Source organism: Mya arenaria, chromosome 4, assembly GCF_026914265.1.
Source record: "Mya arenaria isolate MELC-2E11 chromosome 4, ASM2691426v1".
Lineage (NCBI taxonomy): Eukaryota > Metazoa > Mollusca > Bivalvia > Myida > Myidae > Mya > Mya arenaria.
Genome location: NC_069125.1, coordinates 76,776,656 through 76,798,733, shown reverse-complemented (window position 1 = coordinate 76,798,733; position 22,078 = coordinate 76,776,656). Strand labels below are relative to the sequence as shown.

The window sequence follows — 22,078 nt, the reverse complement described above, 5'->3', positions numbered from 1 at the left end:
CTCTATAAAATTTAGGTCAAGTTTGATATTGGGTCATTCACGGTCAATAACTAGGTCACTAGGTCAATTAGTAGAAAAACCTTGTGAACACAATAGAGGTCACAATTTTAGCCTAATCTCAATGCAACTTGGTCAGAATGATCATCTCTATAAAATCTAGGTCAAGTTGGATATTGGGTCATCTGCGGTCAATAACTAGGTCACTAGGTCAATTAGTACAAAAACCTTGTGAACACAATAGAGGTCACAATTTTAGGCTAATCTTAATGCAACTTGGTCAGAATGATCATCTCTATAAAATCTGGGTCAAGTTCTATATTGGGTCATACGCAGTCAATAACTAGGTCACTAGGTCAATTATTAGAAAAACCTTGTGAACAAAATAGAGGTCACAATTTTAGCCTTATCTTAATGAAACTTGGTCAGAATGATCATCTTAACATAAGCTAGGTCAAGTTCCATATTGGGTCAACCCAGGTCAAAAACTAGGTCACTAGGTCAATTAGTAGAAAAACCTTGTGAACACAATAGAGGTCACAATTTTAGGCTTAACTCAATTCAACTTGGTCAGAATGATCATCTCTTGAAGAATATAGGTCAAGTTCGATATTGGGTCATTCGCGGTCAATAACTAGGTCACTAGGTCAATTAGTATAAAAACCTTGTGAACACAATAGAGGTCACAACTTAAGCCTAATCTAAATGTAACTTGGTCAGAATGATCATCTCTATAAAATCTAGGTCAAGTTCGATATTGGGTCATTTACCGTCAATAACTAGGTCAATAGGTCAATTAGTAGAAAAACCTTGTGAACACAATAGAGGTCACAATTTTAGCCTAATGTTAAAGCAACTTGGTCAGAATGATCATCTCTATAAAATCTGGGTCATGTTCGATATTGGGTCATCCGCAGTCAATAACTAGGTCACTAGGTCAGATATTAGAAAAACCTTATGAACACAATACCAATGTGCAGTATATCACAGGTGAGCGATTCAGGGCCATTTGGCCCTCTTGTTTCACTTTGTTACCATTTTGGGGAGGTAATCTCAACTGACAGATGACTAAGTTGAAATGGCCAGCCTTTTTGCATTGTTGTTCTTAAATGTTACTTTAATTCAGTTTCAACACACATGCCAGCTGACCATTACTTTTCTTTCAGTATTAATTCCCAGCCATATATCGAGGCAAACTGATGCACAGATTCAGAGACTGGTCAGTGAGGTGAACAGTGAGTTTCAGGCCTCCAGTGACAATGGGGACAGGTACTGGGATTGTTTTACTCTGGTAGAGACACTGTGGTCAAAATATTACAGGAGCTATCCCTTGATCAACTTTGAAAATGATTTCAGTGGAGTAAAAGTAGATGTGCGTTGGCTTGAGGTGATTTTATTTTAGAGATGGCAATGAGTACCTGAGTACTCGAGTACTCAATCAATTATCCAAGTACCCGAGTACCAAATCACTACTCGAGTACTCAAAACAATAATATGTTTTTATAAAATTCACGAAATACACGATTTACAGAGGTAAGTATCAGATCTGGCGTGTTTCCAATAAGACAATTTATTGTCCTTCTAATCCCCGCTCTGACCAAAATTGACCCTAATGAATTTATTGACAGTTGTTGTGAGAGTTGCAAACTGCCAACAAAAGGCCCTAATTTCACAAATAACACTTGTGTCAATTAGCGAAGTTTTGATAGCGGGACATCTCCTACACAATTGTATCGTTTACCAATTAGAAATTTTTCACCAAACAATGGATGGTGACGAGGAATGGTTCCTGAATGGGCGTTTTTTGCAATGATTATCACAATTGATTGGTGGATATCTTAATTTAGGAATTATGCATATTAATGGGGTAAACACCAATATTTCAGTGTGATAATATGCATTTTAACTATTATTTCGTAGAGTAAACAACTAAACAATTTTATAAATTATTATTGTTCATTGTATTTTTGAATGTTGTTTATTATTGAGTGTCGTCTCGATCATCTAGACGTTCGAATATGTAGTACATTTGTATGTGTGAAATGAAATGAAAAGGATGAAATAAAAGCATGAAACAACATTTGTTTTCTTTTTATTGATTTTCTGTTTAGGTACATAATGAAAGTCTTATTTAAAGATGAAAATGGCCAATATATCGACCAACGCACAAAGTACATGAACGATACATGCATACACGAACTTGTCTTTTCTGAAAATCAATTCAAGTTATCCGAGTAATCGAGTACTCGGATCAGAAGTACTCGAGTACCAATTTTACTACTCGTTGCCATCCCCATTTTATTTGTATCTGTACCTGAAACAAAACATTGTCATAGAAACACTTATAGATAATGGCTTCATCATGTCAATCAAAATCATAGAAGTCCTAACTTAATAGGCATTTTGAGTTCTGGTGGTTTATTTTATTTGTTTGAATATCAAGAGATGACAAAAAATAGTAACAGGATGACTTAGGCAAAATTCAACCAAGTTCAAAGTGACGTTGTCAATAAGATAACTGACTAAAAACCTGGAGGTGCCAAGTATGAAACTATTGTGACCTTGATTTTTGTTTGGTATCTGTACATATACAGTTGGCAAAATAATCAGAAGCCTGCAAGTCCAGCACTTATTTGTAAAATGCTTTTCTATCATGCTCAAATTCTATGTTGGAAATTGCGGGGCTTGTTAAAAAAAAAATACCAAGCACTAGCCCAAGATTTCAGGCTGGTTCATTCAAAAGTCTACTTTCAATGACTATTATATATATATATATCATAAATCTTATACTTCTAAAAATGATAAATATGCAACATAGAAGAAAGCATGAATTGTACTAAATGGAATGTTCTGAACATAGTGGTATGTAATGGTTGGAAAGAAATATAAGGACTAAGCAGTTATAGAACTGTATATGGAAAACAAATGAGAGACCCATCAACAAGACAAATGCAGATTTTGATGTGATTTTTGAATAATTCCACTCTTATATTGTTAAGCTAGGGCTATTCCATGCACAGTTTTCAACCTAAACATGAAATCATGATGTCATCTGTTTTAACATAGTGTTTGTGATGTAGAAACCTCCATATTACACATTTTTTTTCCCCTGATGAGCATGTAAAGTAGCTGGTAATGTTCAGAAACACTCTTATTTTACATTTTGACAATTGGCATTTCAGGTGAATTTAGTCACGCTTAAAAATCTGATTTAATCTTCAATGCCATATGAATCACGCCCAGCAATGCGCCCCTTCTTATTTCTTTTATTGTATGGATTATGCAAGACTTTCAAGTAAGAATAGAAAAAAAATACTCATCACAAACACTATTTTTAAAGATACTATTTGACATCAGCAGTGATAAAAAATAACTAGGCTTTATGACTTCAACCTCACACATGCTTTTTGGTGAAATGTACAAAAATCTGTTTTCTTAGTCAATTTCTACACAAAAATAAATTTTAGGTATGCAAGAAAAAATATCAATCATGTTTTTCCAGTCTGGATGGAAAAATCCAGTTTTCAATCCAAACAAGAAACACTTGAAAGATATTATTAAAAAATGGATGTATAGAACTAATTTCATTTCTAATCGTCTTAGTGATGAACAAGTTTTAGAAATATTTTACATGTCATAACAACAAAAATTGCTTATGCAGCTTTAAATAAAAATGTGTGTTTGTGTAGGTGCAGTGGCCATGTGTCGGGGGCCAGTGTTGGGGCCCGGTCAAGAACCCCAGCCTCTGTAGAGATGGGCCATCTAAACCACATCACTCCGTAAGGCATCCTTTACACTTATTACAAATGATTTATAAATGACTGAAGACAGTGTATTTGTTGTGTTTTTGTTTGTTTTTAATTAAAGTGACCTTTTTGGCAATGTTACTTAAATGTGCCCCCCTTCAAAGAATTTTTTGCTTTGCACATGTTGGTCAGTCGGTCGGTAATAGAGCAAAGCTTGTCTGAGTGATAACTCGACAATTCCGGGGCCTATTTTCAGCAAACTTGACATGAAGGTTGGGCCTGACCAGTAGATGACCACTATTGATTTTAGTGGTCATCGGGTCAAAGGTCAAGGTCACAGTGACCTTTAAATGAGAAAAATTGTCAAAGCTTATCGGAGTGATAACTCGTCAATACCTGGATGACTATGGCCAACAAATTTGACATTGAGGCTGGGCTGGGCCTGACCCGTAGATGACCCCTATTTATTTTAGGGGTCATCGGAGTGAAAGGTCAAGGTCTCAGTGACCTTGAACACAAAAGTCTTGTCTGTGTGATAGCTCGACAATGCCTGCACCTATGGCCCTCAAACTTAGAAACCACTGTAAAAGTTTAAAATCTAGACATATATAAATATATGTATATATAAAGAAATGTATCTAAGGGGAACCTTTCTCAAATTCCTTTAAGCCATGTTGGTTCATTAAAAACATGACTGCCATGGATGGGGCTAGTTTTACATTGACTTATATTATAAGAAAAACTTCTAAATTTTTCACCCAAACCATAAGGCCTTGAGCAAATCATTTACTTTGATGAGCATAAAGGACCACCTGGACCCGTATGTTGACATTTTATATTTGTTTTTAAGGAGCAGCACTGACACCAACTATGCTGATTGCAAACAATTGGAAGAGATCTTATTCTCCAAGGTTTGTTAGAACTGACATGGCAGCTGGCTTTCAAGCTTGATCAATGATACATTTTAGTGTCACAGTAGTCAATTTGAAAACTAATGTATCACTTTCTTCAAAACATAAAAAATCAATTTAATGGAACTGATGTATAGAATCCATAATGGCCTAGCAATAATTTGACAGCTACGAGTATTTGTTTTTAATTTGATATAAAAGGAATGTCCAGATTTTAATAGAGTTTAAAAAAAGAATCTATGATTTTATTTTGTTTCACATACTAAAGAACAAAAAGTTTTCTAAAATATTCTAAAGGTTTTAAGACATTTCATGGTCTTTTTTTGTCTAAACTAGATCATTACAAGGTTTGAACAAATATTAACAAAGTTAAGTTTCTGTAATTAATGTATGCATGGGCAAGGAATGGCTTTACCTTACAGGATTTGGATCTGCCAGAGACTGTCATGGAGCTCATAGCAGGACTCAAATCTGTCCGCAAACAGATGTTCCCAGGCAGAGGTTGGTTAATGTTTTTAGATGCCTAATGTTTATGCCTTTATGCACTACTGTTTGCAAACAAATTAAGCAAGATGTGCTTGTCAGTCAGTTAAACAAAGCATGATGGTAATGGCGTTGTGTAACTAAGCCACACTCAATTTGGACCACACCAACAGAGCCTTTGAATAGTTAGATTTAATACTTAAGAGTTTTGTTTGTCACCCTGCCGTTCTTGACTGTAATATTCAGCTTATATTGGTTTTATGAAAAAACCCAATGTAAACTGTATGAATGTTTGGGAGGTATGTGCACCTTTCTTCAATAGTTATTCCATGTGGTAGGTAGAAGTATACACCAAATCGCTGGTGGCAGCAGTCTTTTTCTTACACATCTGAAGTTGATAAAGTGGCTGTATATGTTACTCTTTAGTTGACATAATTAATGTAATAGATTTGGGGGGAGTTAAAGTCATGATAATTCAATGCTTAATAATCGTAAATAGCAGAGTTGCAAACAATAGAATTACCTGTTCTGTAGTACTTGGTGAATGAACTGTTCTGAAGGATCTATTATGTATTACATGTTCTGTATTTCATGTTCTGTAATGTATTTCATATTCTGTAGAACCTGATATGTAGAACCTGTTCCGTATTACATGTTCTGTAGTACATGTGATGTAGTACATGTTCTATATTGCTTGTTCTGAAGTACATGTTCTGTAGTACATGTTCTGTAGTACCTGTTCTTTAGAACATATTCTGTAGTACCCATTATGTAGTACCTGCTCAGTAGTTCCTGTTATGAAGTACCTATTTGGTAGTACCTATTTGGTAGTACCTGTTATGTAGTACCTGTTCTGAAGTACATGTTCTGTAGTACATGTTCAGTAGTACCTGTCATGAAGTACTTGTTCTGTAATACATATTCTGTAGTACATGTTCTGTAGTACCTGTTATGTATTACCTGTTCTGGGGTACATGTTTTGTATTTTATGCACATGTTTTTCTCCTTCCAATACTTTTAGTATCCAAAAACAAGTAATCTTATATGTCATTCGGTATATGTACAGGTATAGTTTCTAACATTTTATCTTGCCACATAATAGCAGTCTAAGATGCTACAAAGAAAAAAACGTGTACATCATTCTTCTTTTCAGACTTTTATAGGGAGAAGTTGTACGACATTCTGCAAACAATGAAACAAAGGTAAGTCATAGTTGTCATAATATGTATTTTTGTACCATTTGCAATATAAATTTTTACGAATAAAAATCATAATGAAATAAGGTGAGCTCTTCACTTTATTTGCTGTTTATGACTGATCTGTTGATTTCATGCAAAAGAAGTGGACCTTTGTCTAGTGGCCCAGTATCCGCCTACCAGTCCAGTATGGCCCGATACAGGGACTCCAACAACCATTGTAGACCTGCTCATGGTAACATAATTTGCTACATGTTTGCTACAAAGGTTAATGTTTTACATGTTACACATCACTTCTAAAGACATCCAGTAGGGCTAGGTAGAAACCTTTTTACAATTTGATATTGTCATAACTTTTCATTTTGTTAAACCTCTAAATCAACAAACCATTACATTGGGTCCATTTTTCTGAACTTTGTTAAAGTTAACAATGTTGTAAGCGCCATCGTTGTTAAATTTATAAGGTAAACTATTTTATGACGTGCTGATAATTTTTAAATAAAACATGCACAGCTGAACCAGTTGTCTCAAAATGTGTACAAGTACTGCAGATCAAAGTCTTGTCCATGAGAATTGCAGAGTAGTTTAACCAAGTTCTGAACAATCAACCAAATGTCTCCTTGACTAACATTACCAGTGTCTTATTACAGATATGAGATCGTGGGGAGATAACAAGTGTTCATGGAATGAAATTATAGGTAGCAGAAGAGGCCATGTGTCTAAAGGGCATGGCTATTTGTTTGAAAATAATCTTGCTGATGGGCCAAAGATTAACTTCTCATCACGCAACCCATTTAATTCTATCTTGCCTAAAAGAATAACCCCTAGTGACCAGTCAGAAAATGTGTTCAGAGGTAAATATTACATATCAGAAGCTGGTGATTCTAGTAAACAGTATAGACCTAATGAGGACAACAGTAGGCAGCATATCAGACCAGACGAGGACAAAAGTTCTGTGTCAGTCAGGCAGCATATCAGACCAGACGAGGACAATAGCCCTGTATCAGCCAGGCAGCATATCAGACCAGATGATGGCAATAGCTCTGTATCAGCCAGGCAGCATATCAGACCAGATGATGGCAATAGCTCTGTGTCAGCCAGGCAGCATATCAGACCAGATGAGTGCAAAAGCTCTGTGTTATCGGGGCGACACACTAGACACGATGAGGCCAATAGATCTTTGTCACCCAGGCAACACATCAGACCGGATGAAGGCAATAGTTCTGTGTCACCCAGGCGTTATCTGAGCAAACAAACTGTGCTGGATGAGTTGACGCTGTTCCTGAAGTCTCGCAGTGACGGAAGCTCTAAGAGACACAGGTGGTCTGAAAATAAATCAAACTCTCATAATGATGACAATATTGATTGGTTTACAAATGTTGATAAAAACGATAATTATAATTTCTTTTTGCCATGTGATGAGAACTCTCAAAGCTATAGACCAACAGGTTTTTGTGTAGACTTGAACCCTGTAGCAGGAGACCAGACTTCCATTTCTCCCAGCATGAGTGTGGAGGCCCTGCTACGGGCAAATGACAGAAACATGGTACAGCAGCAGATGTTTGAACCTATGGATGTGGAGCAGAGGTTTGGTGGAGGGGACATGGAGGAAGGGGACGCCTTGGGCCTCCTTAAAAAGAATGATCTGCTTTTGGCCATCACAGAACAGCATGAGAGAACTGCCGCAACAAGAGACATAGGTATACATAGCATCTTTTAATGTTCTAACCTAAATATAAAAATGTAGTAACTCAGAAAATTTCTGTTTATGTTGTCTTTTCCTCTCTTTAAGAGGTTCTTAAAGTTTTCATTATCATTCATTTATACTTGCATATAAATGTTCTAGGATCAAGATAAATTTTAAAGTAAAAGAAAATAAATGATTTCTCTCAGAATGGATAATAAGGTACCGTCATATTTAGTGCAAAGGAAACTTTTGGTATTGCACATTTATTATCCAACTGCAGGTTTTGATGGAGGGATTAGATTTGTTCGTCAGTCCCTCTGTCCGTCCAGAGCCATAAATATGTAGCTACTGGACAGAAATTAATGAAACTTACTTCAAGTTTGTATCTTGAGCCAAAATGCACTGGATCAAGTCAGTAAAACAAGAGTTATTGTTCTTTAGAGAAAAGAAAAACAGAAGTTTATCTGTCCGGAGCCATTACCATGTAACAAATTTCGAGAAATTAATGAAACTTTATGTAAAGTGTGTATAATTATATTGTGATGGTCCATGCACAAGATCTGTCTTGATTATGTCAAATATGTAGCTACTGGACAAAAATTAATGAAACTTACTTCAAGTTTGTATCTTGAGCCAAAATGCACTGGATCAAGTCAGTAAAACAAGAGTTATTGTTCTTTAGAGAAAAGAAAAACAGAAGTTTATCCGTCCAGAGCCATAACTATGTAACAAATTTCGAGAAATAAATGAAGCTTTATGTAAAGCGTGCATAATTATATTGTGATAGTGCATGCACAAGATCTGTCTTGATTATGTCAGTGTCACAATAGTTATTATGTCTAACCCTTAGCTATGCAGGGGGAACACATGTATGTTTTTAGCACAGATGTCTGACTGTCTGTCAATATGTTAAACTTTCAAGGAAACCACTTGAATGATTCTCATGAAATTAGGGTCAAATGTTAAACAGTTAGACAATGTTTAGAGCCAACATTACAGGTGCACTTGCTCAAGGTCAAGGTCACATGAGGTCAAAGGTTTGAGTCATAGATTTTATGGCCACTTCATATCTCCTAAACCCCTTAAAGGATTATCATGGGTATATATTGTTAACCACATTTTCTGGACATGCAGAACCTACACTTTAGGCACACATCCTCAAGGTCAATGTCGCAGTTAAAGGTCCAGCGAAAAGCATGTGGGAGCCATCTGTTTCCAAAATCATGCGCCCAATTGCCCTTTAATTAAAGTAAAAACTCTGTGTCCATGTCCATCGGGTGCCATTTTTATATTAAATTGACAAAAGTGAGTGCTTGTATAATGTGTGTACAACCAAAGAGCAGTAGTGCATGGTTATATTGTGTCTAGATTGGATCAGAACTATCATAGTTAGTTCCCTTTGATTAATAATACTGTTATACTTGAATTTGTCCTAATGAAAGAACTACAGTTTTGCTTAATCTTGTATAATCTTATGAAGCTAATATCAGCATACTAGTTTTTACCCAATTTATATCGTAAATTGATTGAAAGAATAACTGGTTACTTAGTTATACCCCGAACAAAAGAAGTCATCTTGTGGTCGGTCGATGGGTTGGTCTGTCCATTGCAATTCTCTGTGCGGAGGATAACTTGTAAACTACTGTGTGGAGTTTAATTATCCCCCGCCGAATCGAAGATTTCGGGAGGGGGATATTGTTTTGGCGTTGTCCGTCCGTCATTCCGTCCGTCCGGTACATACTAGAGGCATTATACAAGGGTCATCCGTAAAGTTCGTGGACTACGATATTTTCAAAGGCATCTGTTGAAAGAAAAAAAGAAAAACACTGTTTCTCAATAGTACTATGTTGGTGCTATCTACATACAAAAAAACACACAGAAATATTGACAAATAACAAATGTATATTACATGGAACATAGCATATAATCAACTGTACGGAGAACTTTGTACGACGTTATGACGTCAAGATCTAAAAAGCGTCAATATTTTTCAAAATATTCACCATTATGTGCTATACATTTCCAATGTCGCTTTATCCAAGTGTCATAAATATCTCTGTACCAGTCACTGGGACATTTTTTAACAAATGAGCGAACCTGTGTCTGAATGTCATTGATGTCTTCAAATCGTTTTCCCTTTAGCTCATTCTTCAAGCGGGGAAAGACAGCAAAGTCCATTGGGGCAAGATCTGGACTATATATGGAATGTGAATTATCCGTTCCAGTCCAATGAAATCAATAGTCATAAGAGTCTCGTGTGCACGATGGGGTGGGGCATTGTCCTGGTGTAGAATCATGGACTCTATGTTGGTTCCCGGTCTCTTCTTGCGGAACGCGTGGACTAGATCCAGGCGGATAATCTGAAATCGCAATTTGAACGAATAATTTTTGAAACTGAAAATAATATAAGTTTATTGTTCAATGTTAACTAAGCTTAAAATGATATAAAAGTCTAAATAAATAATTTAATATTATGCGTTTATCATTGACATTTTATTATGAGTACATTATCTTTACCTTTTGGTAATAACTGGCATTGACGGTTTGTCCATGTTGGACTGCGTGGGAAAGCAGCCTTCCTTCCGGTCCATGAAAAAGATAAACATCGTTTTCTGAGCGGACTTGCTGACCTGTGCCTTTTTCGAAGGGGGTGTGCCTGGTGTCTTCCAAACCATGGATTGCTGTTTTGTCTCGGGATTGTAGTTATGAGTCCATGTTTCATCACAGGTAATAATGCGATCCAAGAAGTCCTCGCTATCACGCTCCCATCGTCGTATAAATGACATGGATGCTGCAACACGTTGAGTGCGTTCTTCTTCTTTCAATAAACGAGTGACCCACCTTGCCGTAACCTTACTCATGTTCAGCATGTCAGTCAGTATGAGATGGGTACAGCTATGTCCAATGTCGGCTTCCCCCGCAATTTCAGAGACGGTCTTCCGTCTGTCTTTCATCACGATTTGTCGCACCATTTCTACCTTAGCCCCATCTACCGCTGGTCTTCCAGGTCGTTTGTCATCTGCTACGGATTCACGACACGAAAACGTCTGTGCCATTTGAATATAAGTGATATTGACACCTTGGATGATTTTTCTGTCTTTTTTAAAAATGCAAGAGTCTGTGTAGGTGTGTAGCTAGCAATTATGCAGTACTTAATAGCCGCTCGTTGCTCCGTACGAATTGACGTCGCCATCTGTGAGGCTAAGCGTTGAAACTACTGTGCTACGTGTTTGCTACACAACAATATCAATATACCGGATATGATGTTGAAAATTGGCAGTGAACGTCATGAAAGTCTAAATTGAAGTCATGTGAAATTTAAAAACAATGCCGTTATTTTTAATAGATATATTTTGGGTTAACGGCGATGAATGTAACAAAACTTTGCAAATTATTCAAAGTGCTCCGTAACGCCTGACATCCGTTGCCTACTGCTAGCATGTATTTAGGTACATGTCAATAATATGAATATTTTATTATTGAAATATATTAATAACATTATATTCTGCTTATCTGTAGACTTTTAATTTTTATATCATCTTTTTATCAATATTAATCATGGCAGTCCACAAACTTTACGGATGACCCTCGTACATGGTCAAATATTCATAAATCTTTATCAGAATGTTTTCCTTGTTGAACTCTTGGTCGTAAATAAAACTGGGTCATGATCGAAAATTAAGTCACTAGGTCAAATCTTAGAAAAATCTTGTCCAGAACCATATCATGGTAATAAAGAAATATGGACCACTTAAAAAATAGGGTCACATGGGGTCAAAAATTAGGTCACTAGGTCAAATCTTAGAAAAATCTTTGAAACATATAAGAGGCAATATGTATGGTCTTATATTCATTAAACTTGATCAGAATGTTTTCCTTGATGAACTCTTCGACATATTTTAAACTGGGTCACAATCATGTGATAAGAAATTAGGGCACTAGGTCAAATTTTTCAAAAATCTTGTCCGAAACTATTTTATGGTGGTGGTGATTGGTCTGATTAAGTTCAAACATGGTCAGAATGTTCTCTTGGGTTAAATTTCGACTGCGTTTTAAAAGTGGGTCATATGGGTCAAAAACTAGGTCACTAGGTCATATCTTACAGCAATCTTGGGAACACTCTAGAGGCAATACATCTGCTCTAATTTCCATGAAACTTAATCAAAATGCCTCAATGAAATCTTGGAATAGTTTGAAACTAGTAGGTCATGTGGGGTCAATAATGAGGTCACTGAGTCAAATCTTAAAAAAAACTTGTGGACACACTAGAGGCTATGTTTTTGCAATATATCTGGACCAATCTTCATGAAACTTGATCAGAATGTTTGCCTTGATGAAATCTTAGATTAGTTTGGAACTGGGTAACATTCCTTGACTTCTGGCGGAGGATATCAATTCATTGAATTTGCTTGTTTAACTTAATAAGATGAAAAACAAACTCTAAAAATTGCACAGTCCGCCATGACAGTTCTTCCAAAATGACCTTTCAACTATAGGGCAGCAGTTTATGCTTAAATCTCTGTTCTTAATGATAAATCAAGCAATAATAGATACTCAAGGTATAAAAGTTTCAGGAATAATGATATTTTTGATTTACAGTGTATTGACCATGTGAAAACGTGTCTATCAGTCATAAAAACATTATTTTTTTATTGAGAATTTTCCACACAACGGAAGTGCATATGACGCAATGGTGACGTCATACCTTTAGCATTACTTAAAAACTACTGAATGGAATCAAACTAAATTAAACTTTATACCATGTTTAGTAGAATTAGAGGAAATGCAGTGAACAAGAACCATAACTCATTATTTACTACCCTTTGTTACTTTTCCTTGTCCAGATCATAACTTACTCATAAATACTGGATGGAATTTAAACTTCATACAAATTTGGTTAAGCACAAGGAGAGGAAGTGCAGTGTACAATAACTAAAACCCTACTTCAGCTTATTACCGAGTTATTGCCCTTTGTTACATTTTCTTGTCCGATGTATAATTTGAAAACTAGTGAATGGAATCTAATATAACTTCATATAATGGTAAAGCAGAATGAGGGGAACTCCAGTGTACAAGAATACCTATAATTCTCTTTAAGCTTATGACAGAGTTATCGCCCATTTTTACTTTTTCTTGTCAGCAGCGTAAATTCTTAATTACTCAAAAGATTTTAAGTATTCTTTGATCAAGCATAATGAGTTGAAATGCAGTGAACTATAACCTCAAATATGGCCTCTTTTTAAAGAAATAGTTTGCAATTCCTGTGTCCATGCTTGGGTATTTGTCACTCCTGTGATAGCTCTAGTTTTGCTTGAATTGTGTTTCTTGAATTCTTTCGGTGGCGGATATTAATTCTTGAACATACTTGTTTAGGCAATAACACTTGTATCTCTGTGTTTTTTCAGACATGTCAGACAGTGGGAGCAGGCGGGACAGTCAGTGTTCACACTGCTCCCATCATAGTGACAAGCAGTCAAGCTCTGGCAAGGTGTGTACACAATTGTCTGATATTGCTACACCATTGTGTTGTGTGGCTATTTTTGTTTCATCTCAATATCTGGCTCTCAATCCAATCAGACTAAGTTGGAATTTACATTGTTAAACTCTTTCAGAAATTAGTTAACATATTTATTTTACATTGATTGTGAAAAAAGATATAACAACAATACATTAATCACTGTTGTTGGCACAATTTTATGCTAGAGTGTGGTCTTGTGTTGTGAGGGAAACCAGAACACCCGGAGAAAACACAATTGTCCGGCTTGGTGACCACAAACCAAGCTCACATGTGCCCAAGCTGGGCGCCAAATAACACAAAATTGTATTTTCAGTTTATGCCAAGTTTCCATGATAACTATTACTCTGACCAAATGGCAACAGCTGACCTAGCTTGGCAACATAATTACCATAGAAAGGTTTGCTTTTATTCACCTTGCAGCAGTCTTTTAGAACATATTTTACAAAATTCATAATGAAATCACTATTGAAAATAGCTTGTAAGATTATTTATTAAATACTTTCCAGTTGTTTATAGAGAATTATCAGTGTAATAAAATTGATACTTCACTGTTCAAAACAGTGAAAATATTAGATTGATACTTTTCACTGTTTTAAAATTTGAGCCCGCTATCAGTTCAAAATCTAATATCAGCGTGAACAGGGCTTTGATACAATTTCAACGACATTATATCCGATATGGCGCATACAAATTAGTGTGTTTTATTAAAAAAGTGTTTGACTTTCAATACAAATTTTTGGCATATAATAAAAAGAAAAATTGTTATTTTCAGTGCAAGATACCTCATGAACACCAAAAGTGAATATTTCACAAGTGGCTACAGCACTCTTGAAATATAACTTTTGGTGCTCACTTGGTAAAATATATTCCTAACTTACATTGAAACAAATAATTATCCTGTCTGTACTTTGGCAAAACATATGAGACAAAGAATGATACACACTACATAATTGCAGATTGAGTCAATGGATATCCTTGACTATGTGGACCAAGAGAATCATGGGCCCGTGGACTGTGGAGGTGATCGCTCCCATTGGTCCCCATCCAAAGGCCAGACAGACCCTGCATGGTCCCGATCAGACAGAGAGCCCACCCACATGGTAGGCAGGATACATGACCTGCTGCCCCCACCGCCCGTGACAGACACACCCCTCTACTTCCCCCGAAAGATGTACTAAAGCAGTTGTTTGCTTGTAAATCAGATTTGCAATCCATTCCTTATTACCCTGGTGTCTTTTTTAATCTCAATAGGACTTGTAGTCGGATTTGCAAAACACTCCTTATTACCCTGGTGTCTTTTTTAATCTCAATAGGACTTGTAGTCGGATTTGCAAAACACTCCTTATTACCCTGGTGTCTTTTTTAATCTCAATAGTACTTGTAGTCATTTCTATGATATTATTGCATAACATTATCTCAAGCAGGTGTTCTTCATTTCCTTAAAATATCTGTATATATATATACTAGTATATATATATGAATACAAACAGAAAGCCATTTGACAGCAAAACAGTGTTTCTTCATGGTTGTGTGATATGAAGGTGTAAATGTGAATGTATCAAGAAGTTGTGTTACACTGATGTGTAGGAAAGTTTTAGTTGACTCTTGCTTACTCTTGCTTACTCATATCTTAAGATTTTAGTCCTCAAAACACCAACAATTTTTATGTTGATCTCATTTTTTCTCCATGAGTTATAATTTCAGAACAAGTATGTAAATGGCAGGTACATGTGTTTTTTTCATACATGTAAATCAGATTTTCATTTCCATTGTTATGCATGCATGCTTAAAGCGAAAGTGGTAATATAATGGCTTTAAGTTTCTGTTTCTTGTCTATCAGAAATGTTGATGTCATATTGTACAAAAATCATAACTGGGACCCTTTTTTACCAATTGCCTCCCTTGATATGATAAGAACCAATACCAGAATTGAATTGAAAGATTAATTAATGGCAATAAACAAAACTATTAATAATTTCAAATTACCTCACTTAAAAACAAGTATGTTGTATGAAAATATTCAAGACAAAGAGTGAACATCTGAAATAAGTTGATGGCAATACTCTTGTTCTAATGTTATGTTTTAAAACACTATTTTAATGTTACTTTTGCTTGGCAAATATAGCAAATTGATCTTAAATAGAGTTTTAACCATATTTTTAAAAAGAAAGATGTTCATTGATTATTAAATCCCCTTGATTAATCATGCACATGGTAAATTTATGGAAAAATTAAAAGTTTTTTTAAGTCTACATGTTGAAGTATCTCAAAAAATGCTTATGGTCTAAGAGCAACAAGCATGGCTTACTGTATATATGTATTGACATAGGTATCCCAATTATATCACTTGCCTTTAAATTGCTCCCCTGTCAAATATGCTATCAATTGGGGGCTTTCATCATATCCTGTGACGGCTCTTGTTGTTGACAGTAATATTTCACTAAAAATCATAATTAATACACTGGTTATGTTTAAGCACATAATCAATAGAAATATCATAAAAATTTACTCATTTTGTCCATGTTACTAGTATCTTCCTCAATCATAGCTTTTGGAACAATTTAGAAAGAACATGCCGACATACATGTACAAATGTATATGTTTACTACATGTCTATTGTATATTGCTTTGCGTTTTAATTTCAATTCTCTGTGTGTGTAGACAAAACATACAAGTATTATTATGTCTCTAAACTGTGATTCTTCATCGCCCTGTGATATTTTTGGACTGTTAAGTTTCTTGGAAGCTGTTGTTTATACCCCATTGTTTACGAAATGCTGTGTATCACAATGCCTTATGTATAATAAGTTAACTTAAAGACATATTTGTTATATATTTATGTGAATCAGGACCAGTAATAACATGTATCTTTATCTGTTTAAGTCTAAATGCCAAGTAATGCTAGTTAGCGACTTTAAAAAAAAAATAGTAACGGTGACTTGATTATATTGTTTCATGTTGCGCTGCTTATTTCATTTCTTGTATAGCATTATCTTATGACGAGGTGTTATGAAAGATTAAAGAACAATATGAAAATTTGGAGTTGTAATTATTTCTTGTTTAGTATTTGTGATGGCATAATTGAAGGTTTATCATTGCTATACATGCATATAAATATGTGTTTTACCACGGTAATTTGCCCTACTGCAGCATTGAAATATGTTCTCATGGCAGGGCAGTGCACCATGGCAGTCGCGAGCGAAAATATCTGATCTTACTGTCTGGAACTTGTACAGTCATTTACAATGATTGACTTTACACTTGGTAAAATGTATCGGGATGGTGTGTGCGGGCAGAAAACAGTTTGTTTGACCTTTGTAATTTCAAAAAATAGCTTTGGACCTGTCATTCAGGCACCTGTAGGTGGACAACTAGTGAATTTTACTCTCCATTTTTTTAATCAGAATCAATGCTTCTGTTTTTGTAGTAGAGCAGCTTAATTCTATTTTAAGCTCTTTAAATTAACAAATATCCTCATGTAGTTTGACAGCTCTCGCGGATACTGTTACGTCCATATACATTTTGAAGTGATCCCGGCATAGTATTTTTTATCCTTAAAATCATGAAGAACGATGCTCATGTTTGTTTGGGATATGAATCGCCAGAAGAGTGGGAATGATTAATAGGCATTAATTGAAACAAATGCCAGATGCATGGGTCCGATGGTGCTACAGAATCTTATCTGTCTGAAACATCCCTGGAAAAAAACACTGAAAATACTTACATTTGGAACATGAGCATGGAGTGTATCGCCAGGCTGCGATTTGTTCTTCTCGTTTTGATAGTTGGATTGTGTCATTTTCTGAAGGTATGTTGAAGTTAACATTAATAAGAACTTATTTACATTCCTTAATAGTATATTTACAATGTTTTATTAGTTATTCGCACAAAACGTTCCTGACCAGTGATATAAATACGATGTTCATAATTGTGAATCCATGATATGTACCCATTATGCCTTGTTATCGCATCTCATAGCCCGTGAGTGCGGGATGGGATGACATCCCCGAGCCGGTGACGGATGAATGGGAGACCATCCGCCTTTGGCCCAGCGGGATCGTGCCCTACAACATTTCTGACGGCATGTATGGTACGGTGTATTCTCGGTTCTTTGGAAATTCTCAGTGAACTAGGTTTGCATCAAATAGATATTCATAAACATACAACGTTATACAATCGTTATGAAACATGTGTCTCAAAAATGTCGTGTGTAAACCTTCAGACGTCCGGAAGCGGGGCGTGTTGCTAGCGGCTATGCGGCGCTGGGAGTTCCGCACATGTGTGCGCTTCGAACCCTGGAGTGCCGACAAGTTCCCAAACACGGCCGTTAACCTCTTTAGTGTCGGCAAGTACGTGCATTTGTATGTAATATGGGGTTAGAATTTTGTCATGCTTGACTCGCACTAGTATTCTGCTGCAGATGTTTTAAGTGCGTGGTCGTAAATAAGTCAATAATTTTGAAATAACTGATCAGAATGTTTGTTCATATTGTTTATAAGTACATTAACTGTGATTGTGTTTGTAGTTGCTTCTCTCGTACGGGTATGCAACAAAATCAGCCGCAACTTCTTGGACTGGGATCCGGATGTTTTAAGGTGAGAATGCATTTTTTTACCTTATACCTCAAAGAATGTCACCTTTGTTGAACTTAACTTACGCATATAAATAGGGGCATAGTTAAATATTCTTACATATTCCACTTCTATTTAATGTTTTCTGTTGCAGATGTGGACAGTGCTGCACGAGTTGGGCCACACCCTTGGCCTCGTGCACGAGATGGAGCGGGTGGACAGGGACATGTACATCCAAGTGCACTTCCAAAACCTGAACCCGGCGTCCGTGCGCAACTTCCACACGAGCGACGAGAAGCACGTATTCTACGACCTCCGGGACACGCCGTACGACTACACCAGTATCATGCACTATGGACCGAGGGTACGATGCATCATTATACTACAAATCTTCATTTACAGAAAATTACGAAAAATGGATAGTGCTTTATAACACTTACATATTGAAACGGCGGTGGACACACTGGAGAAATAGTATAATTGTATGTTACACATAAACCTTCTTCAGTTTTGGTCTGCAAATAAGCAGCCGACAATCGAGACGCTGGATCCCGCCTACCAACACGTGATCGGAAACACGGATGACGTCAGCTTTTACGACGCCCTATACGTAAACAGGGCATACAACTGCTCCGGTGAGTAATCATTATACGAATATAATTTTATTATTTCATCCGAAAATAGAATGTTAATGGCAAACAGGAATATTCAACATGTACTCCTATGTGTATAAGTAGATAGGGACGCTCCAGACGGAATACATGTTTTCCATTACAGCACGATAGGGACGCTCCAGACGGAATACATGTTTTCCATTACAGCACGATGCCCGGAGTCTTTGCGCGGGCTGTGTCAGCACGGTGGGTTTGTGGGCGGGGCGAGTTGCCGGTGTGTGTGTCCCCCTGGTTATCGCGGCGAGTTCTGTGAACAGACCATTCCCGGGAACAACCACAGTACGTGAGCATAACCTTAATTATTATACATGTGACGAAAGCTTAGTTTAAATCAATTTGTATGCATCTTGTTTACACGGAAAGAACTAGACTATTTGATATATGGAAGAGTGTGGTCTTTTTAGCTGAGCCATATCTTGAAAAACAATCGTGCATATTTCATTTATTTGCTTTAAAAATATAAATGTGCTGTCCATCATTATAAGAAATATGCATAAGTGTTTTTTTCAGTGGTTGAGTGGCAATGCCAGAAGGGCTGGGACTACAACGAGGGCACGTGCTACCTCTTGGCTACGGATACACGTTCATACGCACGTGCAAGTGTCACATGTCGCATCAAGGGTGGCACTCTAGCTATCTTTAAGGAGAGGAGAGCAATGGTGATTATGTTGGCTGATATCTGCTGTTTCGTGTTTTCAAGTGACACAAATAATCAAAATGCATCAAGAATTGGGGCAGAAATGCGCAAAGCTGCAGGGTAAACATCCAATTTAATGATGCTGCGCTCATTTTTCCATATGATTACTAGCAGTTGCTTACTCTTGTTGACTATAAAGAACAATTGTTTGTCACTGGATCAAAGTGTGATAGTAAGTTTGTGTTTCAGGAGTGGTTACGACTGCGCATAGGGGAGGCGAGGATGGTGGAGGGTCATGGTCACCTCTGGGTCGGCGTGGCCAGGGAAGCGGGCGAAACTGAAGTCACATGGGCCGACGAAACGCTTGTAGACTCAAATCTCATGTACGTGTGCTTAATGCAATTGTTCAGTCATTGACAACTAGTAATCATTTATGATACGAACTGTTTGTGGCTTATAATGTCCATCTTTTGGACTCCTTTTCACTGACCGTTTCGATGCGGTTACACTCGCACAAATCAAGTTATATACCATTGTGTTTTTCTTATGAAAGGCTTCTGTGCTGTTTCGTATTGGCTTTGATAGTAGTTGAGTACTTGTCACATGGACATTATATCAGTGCCACTAATATGTATGTAAACATACAATGTAGGAAAGGTTTTAGTTCCAGTTCCGTTTGAATTATAGTACCAAAGATGTTCGTATTTCAGCTCGGTTAGGGACGGCGTGTCAAGTGAGGTCAAGGGATGTGGGCGGTACGACGGCGAGACGGTCACTCTTGAGGACTGTGCCACAACTTCCGGTTACATCTGCCAAAAGCCGCACGGTTGGTTGATCAGTAGTTGACCATTAATAACACTTGAGTTTAGATACTTGAACCTTCCTATGTATGTAAATGCTACCTATCACAGATCGTACACACTATGCATTTTTAACTGTAGAATCTTGTACGAATAACAACTATTTCAACATATCTTAAATGTTAAAACATATGTCCTTCCTTGTGAAGACCCTACATGTGGCGGGCGGTATATGGCGACTCTCGGTGGGCGGACAATACAGAGCCCGGGCTTCCCGAGCAGCTACCCGTCTGACAGTAGCTGTACATACGTCATACAGGTATGACAACGAAACCAATTTAATTAAAATTAATGCGTTTTGCATTCAGAGGCGTTGCGCTCAGTCTGTGAAATTTTCGAAGAAAATAGTGGAGGTATTTTAGGTGTCGTGCATAATTAATCATGTTGGCGCCATTTCAAAACCATTTAGTTATAACTGTTTATAACTTGAGTGTAAACTGTGAAACTTCAAACATAAACTACAAATTAAAATACGCAAATGTGTAAAGCAAGTTATGACCTTGCGGACTAGTTTTGACATCATATGCTTCTAGCGGAAACACGGGAGTGAACGTAACATATTCCATGTCTGTCTCTAAGAGTTTATAATAAAATAAACTGTGTTTCGACAATAACCCGCCTCTTTGTCTTCTTATATGGACTATAAAATTTAATAAATTGTGCATTGCTTTATCATAGACGAACCCTGGCTCACGGATTCGTGTCCACTTCGACGACAGTTCGTTGCTTGAGGCGAACTGTGACAATGATTATGTGGACATCAACCTGGCAAACAATGTAACAGCAGAGTTCACAAGGTAATTGTGCAAGTAACAATACAATTTAATTATACAAATAGCAATTAACAGTTGCACAGCATATGATCACGCAAAGTGGATGTAATGCATGTACTATTATTCTTATAATGGATATTTGTTAAATATGTTATAGTCAGTTGGGCATTAATAAATACCATGATTTCCCTAGGTACTGCGGAGAGTCATTAAGTGGCACAATATTCACCTCCGAGGGCAGTCTGACCGTGCTCATCTTCCGCTCAAATAGCCGGTTCTCCTACCGGGGATTCCGTGCCACCGTGACGGAACTTCCGGCACCTGGATCCACCACGCCGATCTCCTTCCTGGACGTGCTCAGGGACGCCCTGCGACCCCCGGGCCGAGACGAAAATGAGGGTGAGGAGACACGATGGAGTCTGAGCGCCCTCTATCGCCTCACTAGAAACATGGCGTTTTCTAGGCTTACAAAGTGAATGACACTCAATGTTGTTGCGATGGCATCTTGGGTTTTCTTCAGAGTTTGTTATGTATACTACGGTACTGGTCAAAACATTGTGAACATTGTTTTCTATTTAAATATTAGTTTTTTTAGTAGAGATATTCCAGTTTTCAAGTTTGGTATTGAATGCAAATGTTTGGGTGAAAAAATGGCGTAGTAAAATCTCATTGTTCATAATGATATTCTTAAAGTGCCAAATCTGTGTATTTTATGTTATCCTTTTACATAAAAACAAAAACGATTCTTCTTCAAGTAATTTAAAAGTTAAATGCGGTTAAACTTTATTCGCATAACATTTTTATTTATGTTGCTACGAGATCAAATACAGTGATTGAGAGTGTAAATGTGGAAGTGTTTTCCATCAAAGATGAAATAAATCCAAATAGATGTCATAATCAGCTCGCTCGGTCCGCATAATGAAGATTATCAGTTATCGTTTAAATACAACTTGAAAACGAACTCGAAGACACAGCCGTACCACGATCGTGTTTTGTTTACTTTTATTTCATTCGATTCTTTCCCT

The 22,078-nt window shown here is 36.8% G+C and overlaps 2 protein-coding genes across 3 annotated transcripts in view; both read left to right on the top strand.

The window, feature by feature from the left end:
• LOC128230293 (uncharacterized) overlaps positions 1-16,536 on the top strand; it is a 36,766-nt gene extending 20,230 nt beyond the window's left edge. For both annotated transcript variants that reach the window (XM_052942447.1, XM_052942446.1), the window contains exons 8-17: positions 1,164-1,266; positions 3,687-3,776; positions 4,594-4,654; positions 5,077-5,155; positions 6,291-6,339; positions 6,477-6,568; positions 6,984-8,033; positions 13,426-13,508; positions 13,852-13,935; positions 14,495-16,536. In XM_052942447.1, coding sequence (XP_052798407.1) covers positions 1,164-1,266; positions 3,687-3,776; positions 4,594-4,654; positions 5,077-5,155; positions 6,291-6,339; positions 6,477-6,568; positions 6,984-8,033; positions 13,426-13,508; positions 13,852-13,935; positions 14,495-14,716 — 1,913 coding nt within the window. In that variant the 3' untranslated portion in view covers positions 14,717-16,536. The remainder of the gene's footprint in view (positions 1-1,163; positions 1,267-3,686; positions 3,777-4,593; positions 4,655-5,076; positions 5,156-6,290; positions 6,340-6,476; positions 6,569-6,983; positions 8,034-13,425; positions 13,509-13,851; positions 13,936-14,494) is intronic.
• A 627-nt stretch (positions 16,537-17,163) lies between these two features.
• On the top strand, positions 17,164-21,796 carry LOC128232085 (zinc metalloproteinase nas-36-like). Its single transcript, XM_052945435.1, has 13 exons — positions 17,164-17,346; positions 17,517-17,628; positions 17,761-17,887; positions 18,064-18,133; positions 18,264-18,473; positions 18,618-18,744; positions 18,931-19,062; positions 19,294-19,442; positions 19,670-19,803; positions 20,131-20,246; positions 20,430-20,539; positions 20,959-21,077; positions 21,247-21,796. Exons 1-13 carry the CDS (start codon positions 17,188-17,190, stop codon positions 21,527-21,529), a joined length of 1,848 nt encoding a protein of 615 aa, XP_052801395.1. The 5' UTR covers positions 17,164-17,187; the 3' UTR covers positions 21,530-21,796.
• The last annotated feature ends 282 nt before the right edge of the window (positions 21,797-22,078 follow it).